General features: G+C 38.6%; 1 protein-coding gene across 1 annotated transcript in view; it reads right to left on the bottom strand.

The window, feature by feature from the left end:
- Positions 1–390: 390 nt before the first annotated feature.
- LOC139690424 (mitoguardin-like) overlaps positions 391–10,813 on the bottom strand; it is a 126,634-nt gene continuing 116,211 nt past the window's right edge. The window contains exon 4 of the mRNA XM_071587905.1: positions 391–530. Within this exon, the coding sequence (XP_071444006.1) occupies positions 391–530 (140 nt within the window). The remainder of the gene's footprint in view (positions 531–10,813) is intronic.

Genomic DNA, 10,813 nt, shown 5'->3' with positions numbered 1-10,813 from the left:
AAAATCACAGCATTCGAAACTTCTTTATTCGATAATATACTCGATAACTTTAATGAATTTTCGCCGTGAGTGACACAAACATATAGGAACGCGTAATATAAATATTTATGCATATAAGTGTAAGAGATCTGACATATTAAAAAAACCGCGATGGAAGAGATATCCGAATGGATGAAATTTTCACGAGTAAATTAACCCGTCATTTATAAGTAGAGAGGAAAAGATGTTGATTAAAGCTGACCTGGAGCCAAAAGATTCCACCGAAATGGAAAAAAAAGGTCTCTGTATCTGTCACCATTTCCATGACTTGGGGCAATTTAACCCTCTGCATTAGAATTAAGTAACTTGGATCAAGGATATAGAGTAAAAATGACGGAGAGGGGGCCACCATCATATTCCACTTCCTTCTTCGTCAATTCCTCTCCGTCCCCGTCGCCCCCAGAATCGCCTCTCCACTTCTCCGGCAATAGCATCGTCCGCCTCCCCTTCCCCAGCAGCGGCGTTCTGCCGGGGGCACCTCTGCCTCTTGGCTGCCGATTTTAAAAGGGGTAACCTACACCATTTACTGGCAAACGGGTCCGTATTACTTAGTGGGAGTGGAAAAGGGGGTCGAGGGTGTGGGGACCGGGAAGCGACGGAGAAACGGGAACGAGGTCAGGGGATGGGGGACGGGACCTAAACTTGGGAAGGCGTAACGACATGGGGTTATGTGAAACAAAGATGTCGTGGAGAGGGGGGGGCTGAGAGGAGGAAGGGCAGAGAGCGAAGACGAGGAACAAGAATGGAGAAAGAGATTGGGGAGAAGAGGAGGATGGAAGGGCTTCCTATAATCCTCCCTTGGAGCAAGAGGAGACGACGGAACTTTGGCCAGAAACTTCTTTGAAAGATGACCGGAGACTGGTCCAGCTGAAATGAACTTTTCCCCCGAAATCCCGTTCCATCTAGGAAAAATAATTTTGCAGTGGGATATTTCACTGGAAGATTTTACGCTAACTCGCTGGAATCAAGGGAATGTTGTTTCGTGATATGTATGATATTACAAGACGTTAAGGAATTAGACTAATAACATGTACAGGTATGTAAATGTACATATAATGGCTCGTATACGTGAATGCACATGTATATGTTGAGTCAATGAAGGATTTCAGAGCATTTATTCGTACATTTGCGAGGCTTGAAAAGCAATAAATACGGAACCTACTCCGATAATTACTGCAAATTTAATTCATGCATTCCATGTACCATTTTTCCATTTCAAACAAGAATACAATGCGTGGAAATAAGAGTAGACCTTTGCTGCTAGTTTTTTTCAAAAACTCTGTTAAACGTTTCTCCAATTTCTAGAAAAACCCATTCCTTGTTTGCATTTGAAAATCCGTTCACATCGGATTATCGACAGATTAAAAATTGGTGCAATAAATGACATTTTGTACTGGAAAAATGTGCAGCACAAATAAAAAATTATTGAATAATTTTCATTGAACAAATACATTTCTATATGATGAATGGAAACTCTTTAAACTTAGGAAAAAGCCGACATAAATTAATACCTGTATTAATAACAATAATCACATATTGATTTGCTCTTATTAACAGCCCTCACAAGGAAACATTGGCCGTTTATTAATTAACAGCTCCCTAAACACAAAAACTAAAAGTATGAATGACATTCTGAATATAATTGACAACCTCTGCATAAAAAGTTCCAAATGTTTTCCCGGAACTAAATTGTGAAAGATCGGGATAAAAATACATTATAGCATCCTTTAGCGGGAATGAAAGAAGACGAAGCAATAAAATATATGATTGGATGAATAAGCAAAATCCTCTGCAAATTAAAATCCTCGCGATTCCACAGAGCAGCTGATGAAGAAGAAATGATAAAGGTAAGGCCTATTGTTCATTTTGAACCACCACTGATGGGGATATCTTTTCTGCCCGGGAAGAGGAAGCGAGCGTGAATTTAATGCTTCCTGCATAAAGAAAGTGTCAATTAAACGATTTAAAGGATTTTGAGTCCCTCTAATCTGTATGGGCATAAGATGTCCCTCTAACCTGTATGGGCATAAGACGTCTATAAAAATAAACCATAGTAACTACTCTGCTGAAAAAATAATGTTCCCTTATGGAATTAATGCAATTAGAATTAGTGGAATGCTCCATTCCTAGATGGAAAACGGAATTCAAAACCAAAATTATATCAATAGAGCTCCGCTCTCTTTATTCAGACTTCAGTCTATCTGATAAACGTCTAAAACGCAAACAAACGTCATTTTTCCTGAAATGTAAGGCATTATACCTTACCTCATGATGACTACGAGAAATTCGTACAAGAAACGGCTGTCTGACAGATTCACGGTTCCTTATGTGTAGCATACTGGGATCTGTCAATCTAACAATCACATATTCCTAAGATTTCAACAGGCAAGCTAATACAATTACATCAAATTGGTAGAGATTTTAACGTACTAACAAAAGAATAAATTCAAACCCTATACATGATAAAAATAACGATAATAAACGTACAGCTTGAAATTTTTAAAAGATTTAAGGAATGCCTTTATTATAATTTTATGTATATTTTTTATAAGACTACTTTCCCTAAAATTAAATAATTACTTAATATTCCGTTCTCATTTATCCTTGACAGTTTAATTATTATTTCAACAAAAAAAGGGAATATGAGCCAAAATTCAATTATCTGGTGGATCTTTCATATGAATGTTATTCACGTTTATAATATTAACGCTAAATTTAGGCTATATTCAGCATAAAATGTCGTCAATTAGCATAAATAACAACTTTTAGGCATTCTATCCACGAAAATATTTCTCGCTGTGTCGTTAAGCAATGCCTTATTTCTATTATCTTTGCTATGAGGTAAACCATGGTAGTGCCACCTCCAAGAATATTATTAAGACATCCTTTCACATCTATACTGACACAAAAATACACATAAAATGAGAGGATACTTTATTAGAAATTTTCACGACATTTCATACGTTTCATCTCATGATCACTTGCCGGTAAGAAATAGAATATGAACAAAGCCTGTTTTTTTTAAATTTGAATAATTTTTAATATACTGTTTGTTTCGTCTAGTGGTTTTATTAAAACAAACAGTTTTCTTCTCGATGCTGGCAAAGTCTATCGGGAGCTGGAGGGCTCTACCGTCATGTGCCACGATCGTATTCCTATCGTCTGTCATGGGGGCGGGAGGTGGTGGGCGGTCCTCGACCCTCCTTAGAAAACAGTGCCGATGGCTACGTGCCATTGACCCTCCGTCTTGCGGATCCGTAGACATTTTTTCATTCCCAGCCGCTCCGTTGAAATGTAATGTTCCGATGGTGTGCCGAATCAGGCGCATTTTATTCTCGGGGGATGAGCTCTGTTTCGAGGATGACGGTCTTTCCCGTGGCGGCCAGCGGAAGCGGGATCTCGGCGGATGCTGGCCACTTGAAAAATTGCTTGATGACGTTCCTCGCTCCAAGTTTTTAAATATCATCCGACCTCCTTCATGAATACTTGATTGGAAGTTTTACAATTAACTTTGAAGAAACTTGTTTCCATCCAAAGGTGGTAAGGAATATCCTAATGTTCCTCATTTGGGCTTTTTATAGTAATGAGGCTATGAAATAATGCTTCTTCGGAATTCGGGTTATTTTGAATGACATTCCTTACATCTGGGGAGAGAAAGCTTCATTTAATCAATATTTGCCCTGCTCATAATGGAATTGGGGAGAGTTCAGCTATTAGTGGAATTGTTGGAAATTTATTTTTTATCCATCTCCTCATTGAATGTAACTTGATGCATCGATTTTTAATCTGTATGCCTGCGGGCCAAGAAAGTTTGAACCTATGCATTAACCTAGACCCATTTATAAATTATAAACTGAAAGAATTCTATGGTCTCGGGCTCAACTTTGTGGAGGTTCATGTTCGTTTAAATGAATATACTTTGTAACTTCCACACAATTTTTTTTTCTTTTTTTTTAGTGAATAGTGAATCAATAGGCATCAAGAATTTGTTTTGTTGGTTTAGATATGTCGACGACATCTTTGCCATATGGACAGGAACCGATAGACAGCTAGACAGTTTTTTGAACACTTTAAACTCGCGCGACCGCAATTTAAAATTCACATGTGAAAAGGAATCCAACATGGAACTCAACTTCTTGGACCTTACAATCTCAAAACAGAGGAATGGCTTTAGCTTCTCAATTTTTAGAAAAACCACTGCCACAGATCATATCATCCCCTCCGACTCACTCCATCACATAAGCCAAAAGTTATCCACTTTCCACTTCATGATAAACAGATTACTAAACATCCCCCTTTCAAAAGATAGTTACGAAAAAGAATTGTCAACTATAAAGGAGATCGCATCCAAAAATGGCTACAGTGAAACATCAATCATGAAAATTCTTTATAAAAAACGCCTCGAAAGAACGAGAAAACTTCTTTATAAATCGAGTGAAGCTACGGACGGAAACCTTCGCTGGTGTAAACTCCCCTACTACGGCTACAACTCCCAAAATATAGGTAATTTCCTCCCGAGGGACAAACTTAAGATAGCCTACTACAACATCAATAATCTTGGGTCCTTCCTAAATAATACCAAGGACAAGGTGGATAGGGTCAACAAAAGTGGTATATACAAATTGAAGTGTAATGACTGCAGTGCCACATACATCGGACAGACAGGCAGATCCTTCCTCACACGCGCGGGGGATCACAAACGCAGCCACCGCACGGGGAATTTAAAACAATCGCACTTTGCGAAACATTTGTGGGAGGAGGACCACTCCAGCGACTTCAACCCGGAAATACTACACGTCGTGGAAAAGGGAAGAAGAATGGACAAATGGGAAGAACTGGAGATAAGAAGACACATGAAGAGTGGACATTTGGTCAACGAAATTTTATTTGAAAATCACTCCCCAATTTTGGAAATCTCCTTCAGGAAATAACATGTGCCAAAAAACCCCTGTATCATGCCTCTTTTACCCTCCTCCAACCTCCTCATTTAGCTCACCCCAAAAACTTCCTTTCTCTTTCACCTCCCCCATGCCACCTTCCCTCCCCCCCCCCCCGCCAACGGACCTTTACCTGCCAGCCACGCGGCTTAACCCCCCCCCCCCTAACCCCTCTCCCTCCCATTAGCCATTCACCCCACCCACCCTCCCCCAACATTCCTTTTCGAAGAGTGCATATATATACAACCCTGTGCCCGAAAAATGTTTGTACCTGATGATGACGCCGTTGCGTTGAAACCGGTAGTACGAATAAAAATAAAAAAATTGTGTGGAAGTTACAAAGTATATTCATTTAAACGTATAAACTGAAACAGTGGCTACATGTATACGTGCATACCTGGTCGCATCACTTCCAATAAAAACAGAGAAGAGAGCTATCACTTGTAGTCTGAAAAATTCTGGAAAGGTACCTAGCTTATATACTTACATGCACATATAGAAATGATTTAAAGTGCAGTGAAACCGAAATTACTCGTTTTGCAGATCGGCAAGAAAGAAAAATTTCAGCTATCTAGATGGGACCTTACAATCCACCGCTAGGAGGCGTGGCAGGGGGTTATAGATTACACACCAGGCATGTAACATAAAAAAATATGTTTTTCTTGCAAGTAGTTACAATATATGCATCGATTCCTTGAAAAACATAGGTTTCCTCTAAATATTGAAAGAAATAGGATAAGAATTTAATAACCGATTTCTGGCTTCGTGATAACTCATATTACAAATTGAATAGCTTCAGGCGTGATGTGGTGGAAGTCGAACATAATGAATAACTGATCGAAGCACTTTTCCACTTGATAAAATTTTATTTTACGACCGGGTTTCGATGTATTACATCATCATCAGGTCCTGACCTGATGATGATGTAAAAGCATCGAAACCCGGTCGTAAAATAAAATTTTATCAAGTGGAAAAGTGCTGCGATCAGTTATTCATCATAAGTCATATAAGTTTAATTAGAAGCGTGTCCTAAAAATAATATTACTAGTTCATAACATGACAACGTATTAATATGGGTATATAATTGGGAAAAATTGATATATCATGAAAATAGATAGCCCAATAATTAATATTTTTGTTAATAGATTAGATATTATCTTAAATTTCATCTTATAAACAGATAAAATTTAAAAAGTAAAAACAATCCGGTTTTAGCGCTTATCTGTCTTCATTTTTAACAAAATCAACATACATGTATTTATCATCGCCGTGATTCGAATCTGTAACCTCTCGACTACCTGGCTTGACAGCCATCTACAAATCCAAACAGGGTCCCGTTTCTGTAAGTAACAGATTGGTTTGAAAGCCATTAAAATCTTCATCCATGGAGACATCTGATGGTAATAAATGATACAGCATTCGTTACTTGCTTACGTCACACAGCATGCGATTTTTAAATACTTCTTATTACATTGAAGACTATTTTTACAAGAGTTTGAAATCGATGACACACGAGACTCAGATGCAATATTTCACGTGAGGCAGTATCACCGAGAATCTCGATCACACCTGAGAATTGAATTTAAACTCCCAGCAGAGGATTTTATCTAGTAGGTAAACCAGAAAAAAAACTAGAGAGGAGTATTAATAAAAGGTCCCGGTGCCTTGTCAAACGTAATGACTATTGCATACGAGCACATAGAGGAAAGGGCATTAAGTTCAGCTGACTGCTCTCCCCCGAGTCATCGGGGGGCTCATGGAATCAAAACGAAGGCGGGGCACACACGGGCGGAATGGGAGAACAAAGACTGTTAGAAACAGAGAGGTAGGTGGTCACGATATTTTAAAAACAAAAACTCTTTAAAAAAAAAGAGCGGGTCTCACATTAGGCTCGAGAGACGGGAACGAACAGAGGAGGCGTAAAAAAAATAATAAGCGCGAAACAAAAGCATACGGGGACTCGAGAGGAGGAGTGTTGCCCGAACGCGTTAGCGAGAGCAGAGGATCTTAATGACCACATTAGTGTCCTCATGACTTTTAAAAGCATTTTTGCATCAATTACCCGCGCCTCGCCTGACGCCGTGTACGAAATTAATCAACCGCGGAAGCAAATGGTCAATTTTCAAATATCATGCGCGACGGCGAGGTAAATATAAAAATAAAAACCCCGAGTACTGCGTGCGAGTAAGCTACTCCGTCGAGTGATCTCACGATAAAACAGACTTTTCCGACACCGAATGTCACTAACTTACCGTTTCGCAAGGCGAAAGCAGCTACAAATTTAACTGACAGTCGCGGAACATGAAATTAAAACGTCAACTGAGGACAAGGGGACCATAAGATTTCTTTTCCGAAATCGTTGTCAGAGTTCTCGTGGTAAAAACCATCAAATACTCCATTCGCACGCAATGGAATGCAAATCGCTTAAACGTGGTAGAACTAAAGGAGTGGACCCAAGTAGCGAAACAGCTGCAAACACGTGAAGTGGAAGAGCCGCTTAGGTTTACCAGTGCCACAAATACGAGTACAGATAGGCCAAACTGGCTACGCAAGCGAGCTTATCATCTGTAATGGTTAACTTGGGCGCAAAACGCAAACTCTTCAGTGCGTCAAATATTTTTGACATACTTGTATAATTTACGTTCAACTGTGGCACGCAATGAAAACAATGATTTGTCCTTTTCCCTGTTTGAGCACAATATGCAGAAAACTAATTGCCATTTGTGTTAGGTTATGAGCTGCAAAACTGATTAACGTTATGCTTCGCTATGGTACTAAAAAAAAATCGCGTAAAAGAAACACCTGTTGTTGGTATTTTTTGATCTAGTTCATGCATGAGATTTGCCATTATGGTATAGTTGGGAGAAGGGAATGCTAAATTTAGGAGAGCATGACCCCCTTTGGCTATGGCATAGGGGTACAAAAATTAAATATTCAGCTCAACTTTTGAATCCCTACTTTTCAAGAGACTTTAATAAGTTGATTGACTATCCAATTTTGATCTATTTCCTAAAGTCAGGTTTTACGTTAATACGCTGGCTGTCGAGTTTACCCAGCTCAAAAACTTCACGAAAAATAATTTGCAAAAAATTGCTGAAATTAGCCAACCGTGCCGGATCTTTCGGAAAGAAGTTGACGTTGCTATCCAGAATGGCGGAATTGTCTCGAAAATTTAGAGCGGAACGCAATAGTTGCATCCTTTCTTCTTCATTGAACTCAGTTTGAAGTCTATAACTTTCGATTATCTAAAGCGAAAACCGCAAAACAGATAAAAAAAATCAACAGGGTTTAACAATCATTCCAAGCTCTCTTTTTTCAAAAGTGTCTGTCTACTTGCCTCAATGTTTCCGGAGAAGTCGGCGAGAAGGAACTTAATGTGGAGAATTGCGCAAACAACAATGTACGAGTAGCTTCGAGGCATCGCTGCTTTTGACCAATCTCTCAATAACCCGATTTGAAGGTTGAATAATACGGAGTGCATCCGTGTTATATGGCATGCTTCTTTTATCTACATATTTGACTCTTACTCTGAAAATAGAAATTATGCCAATTATAATGCTTGAGTTGAATTACTTAGAGCAATCCAGGCGGATGCAACAACAAATCAAGACGGTAAGAAGAAAAAAGAAACCGTATTCTGATCTTGATTGAGCAAAAATTCTTTTTTTAGAGCACTGGATTGTAATTAATCAAGAAGTTTTACCTAAAATGGCTGCAATGAATAAATTACGTTGGAAAGAGTCACTCTTTTGATACTCCTAATTTTCAATGCAAGACTACTTGCAGCCAGTAGGATCCTTAAACTCCTAACAGTTAAAGCGAGAAATAGATAATAGAAAAAGCTTACCGCAAAAAGATTTATGGCAGTTGTTTTGTGATTTTAAATTTGTACGATAAAATCATTATTATTATTTTACCAGGCCATCCTTATTGCCATATTTCTCATTAAAGTTTTGCATATTGAACTGTAAATATCAATTAAGGGTAACGCATAAAAGTGATAAGCACGTCGATAAATAAATAATTTCGTTCGCCGTCAATTAGCAGATAGCACCACAATCTCGTAATACTAAAGCCATAACGCGACCAAGGAAACTAAAGCAATTTTGGCGCTATGTCAGATATGTGAGGGTTCACTTAATTGACCTCTGCCCTAGGAATCACAGATAACGAAGCACACACCAAACAAGACGGGTCAAGGACGAGAAATTCGAGAGGAAATTGGAGACGGGGCTTTTACAATGGAGAAGCAAACATTTAAAAGAGATGACACCAGATCCCAGCAATAGTTGAAACCCTTGGAATACAGGGAAAAGGGCTATTGATTTAATTTTAACGAGTGGTGCCCACGCTAAGAGGATAATTTCGTTTTGATGAGCCTTGCTGAAATTTTAATTAATTCCCAAAACAGTATCCTTTTCAATCTGGAGTAATTCCTCAGGGAAACGTTTAGGTGGCATACATTTTGAAATAATTGGATATGCTAAATGTATTTTTTTCCAGTTGAGAGCCCCGCGTGGAACAAGAACTCTTATCCTAGCGAAGTAAAATCTTCTCGAATCTTTAGTTTAACTTTTTCGGGCACTTGAAGTTCTCTGTACGTATTGGAATATCAATATACTAAATAACTACAATTGAATGAATTAATTACCAAATTATATCAGTTTAGATGATTACCAATTCATATCAACAACCAGGTTCCGACATATGGTTTTACATTTAGATGCATAATGATTAAAATAGTCATTTTTATCATAAAATCGTTATAAAACGGCACCTATACACCAACTCATTCAGCACCTGATGATGATGTAATGCATCATATCATACCCATGGTCAGAAACAAATTGTTGAATAGTGGAAAATGCTATTATTTGGTCATTAAAAAGTTTCATTTACACCAAATCAATTATGAAGCCACGTAATTCGTAAAAAAGAATAATGAACTCACGTGAATTCCTTGAAATCTGCTAAAAACTGCAAAAGATTTAGCAAAGAAGACCACCACACTACCAAACCACAATCACCACACAACATCAATAAATTCGAAGGTCGGTTAGATTGATAAGGATAGAGCTCCTAGAGCGACTCCTCTCGTACTAAGAATTATAAATGTAAAATACAAAAGCGGAAGAACTTCTTCTTCGCCATCTCCGTTTCTATGGAAAGAACTGGTACCTCAAAATTGAACAACTTCGATGCAGCAGAGGGTTTAACACTAAGATATATCATTCACATTCCAACGTGTAACTATTCAGTCAGTAGCATGACGTGTAGTCCTGGGAGTACTTAATAACAGACTAACAATTATAACGTGTATAGCAGATGGATTTTGCATGAATGGTATCCGGTCGCCCCCCTTACACACGCCCTTTCGGTGGTTCACGGGGTGCCATATGCTCGTGGAAGTATTGGAGCAGATGCAGCGTGGCTGGTGACCTAACACCCCCTGCCACACATCCTCGCGGGGGCTTGCTGGGTAGTGCGTAAATGCAGATAAATTTCCACCCTCAGGCTATCACGTCACCCTTAAAAAGTCTGCCATCCAAATAATAATAACATGTATATATAAATAGTAATAAATCCGCTATCCAAAAATAATAATAGGTATATATTACCATAAAAACCTAAATTATGAATACAATTGCCCATTTTACTTAATAAACCTTTACTAAGCAAATAATTTCTCTTCATCCGTAACATTTGTGGCTTATCTTTCTCGTTGTTCTGATCTGAGCTTCGGCTCTCGATGATGTACTTTCAGTCTAGCCTGTCATTAGACATTTCCCATCTAACTAAACCAAGCCAACAAGGGCAAACCCAATCCCATAATCAGG

The sequence above is a fragment of the Hetaerina americana genome, unplaced genomic scaffold, assembly GCF_022747635.1.
Source record: "Hetaerina americana unplaced genomic scaffold, ioHetAmer1.1.p SCAF_1, whole genome shotgun sequence".
Taxonomy (NCBI): Eukaryota; Metazoa; Arthropoda; class Insecta; order Odonata; family Calopterygidae; genus Hetaerina; species Hetaerina americana.
This window is presented reverse-complemented; position numbering and strand designations above follow the sequence as displayed.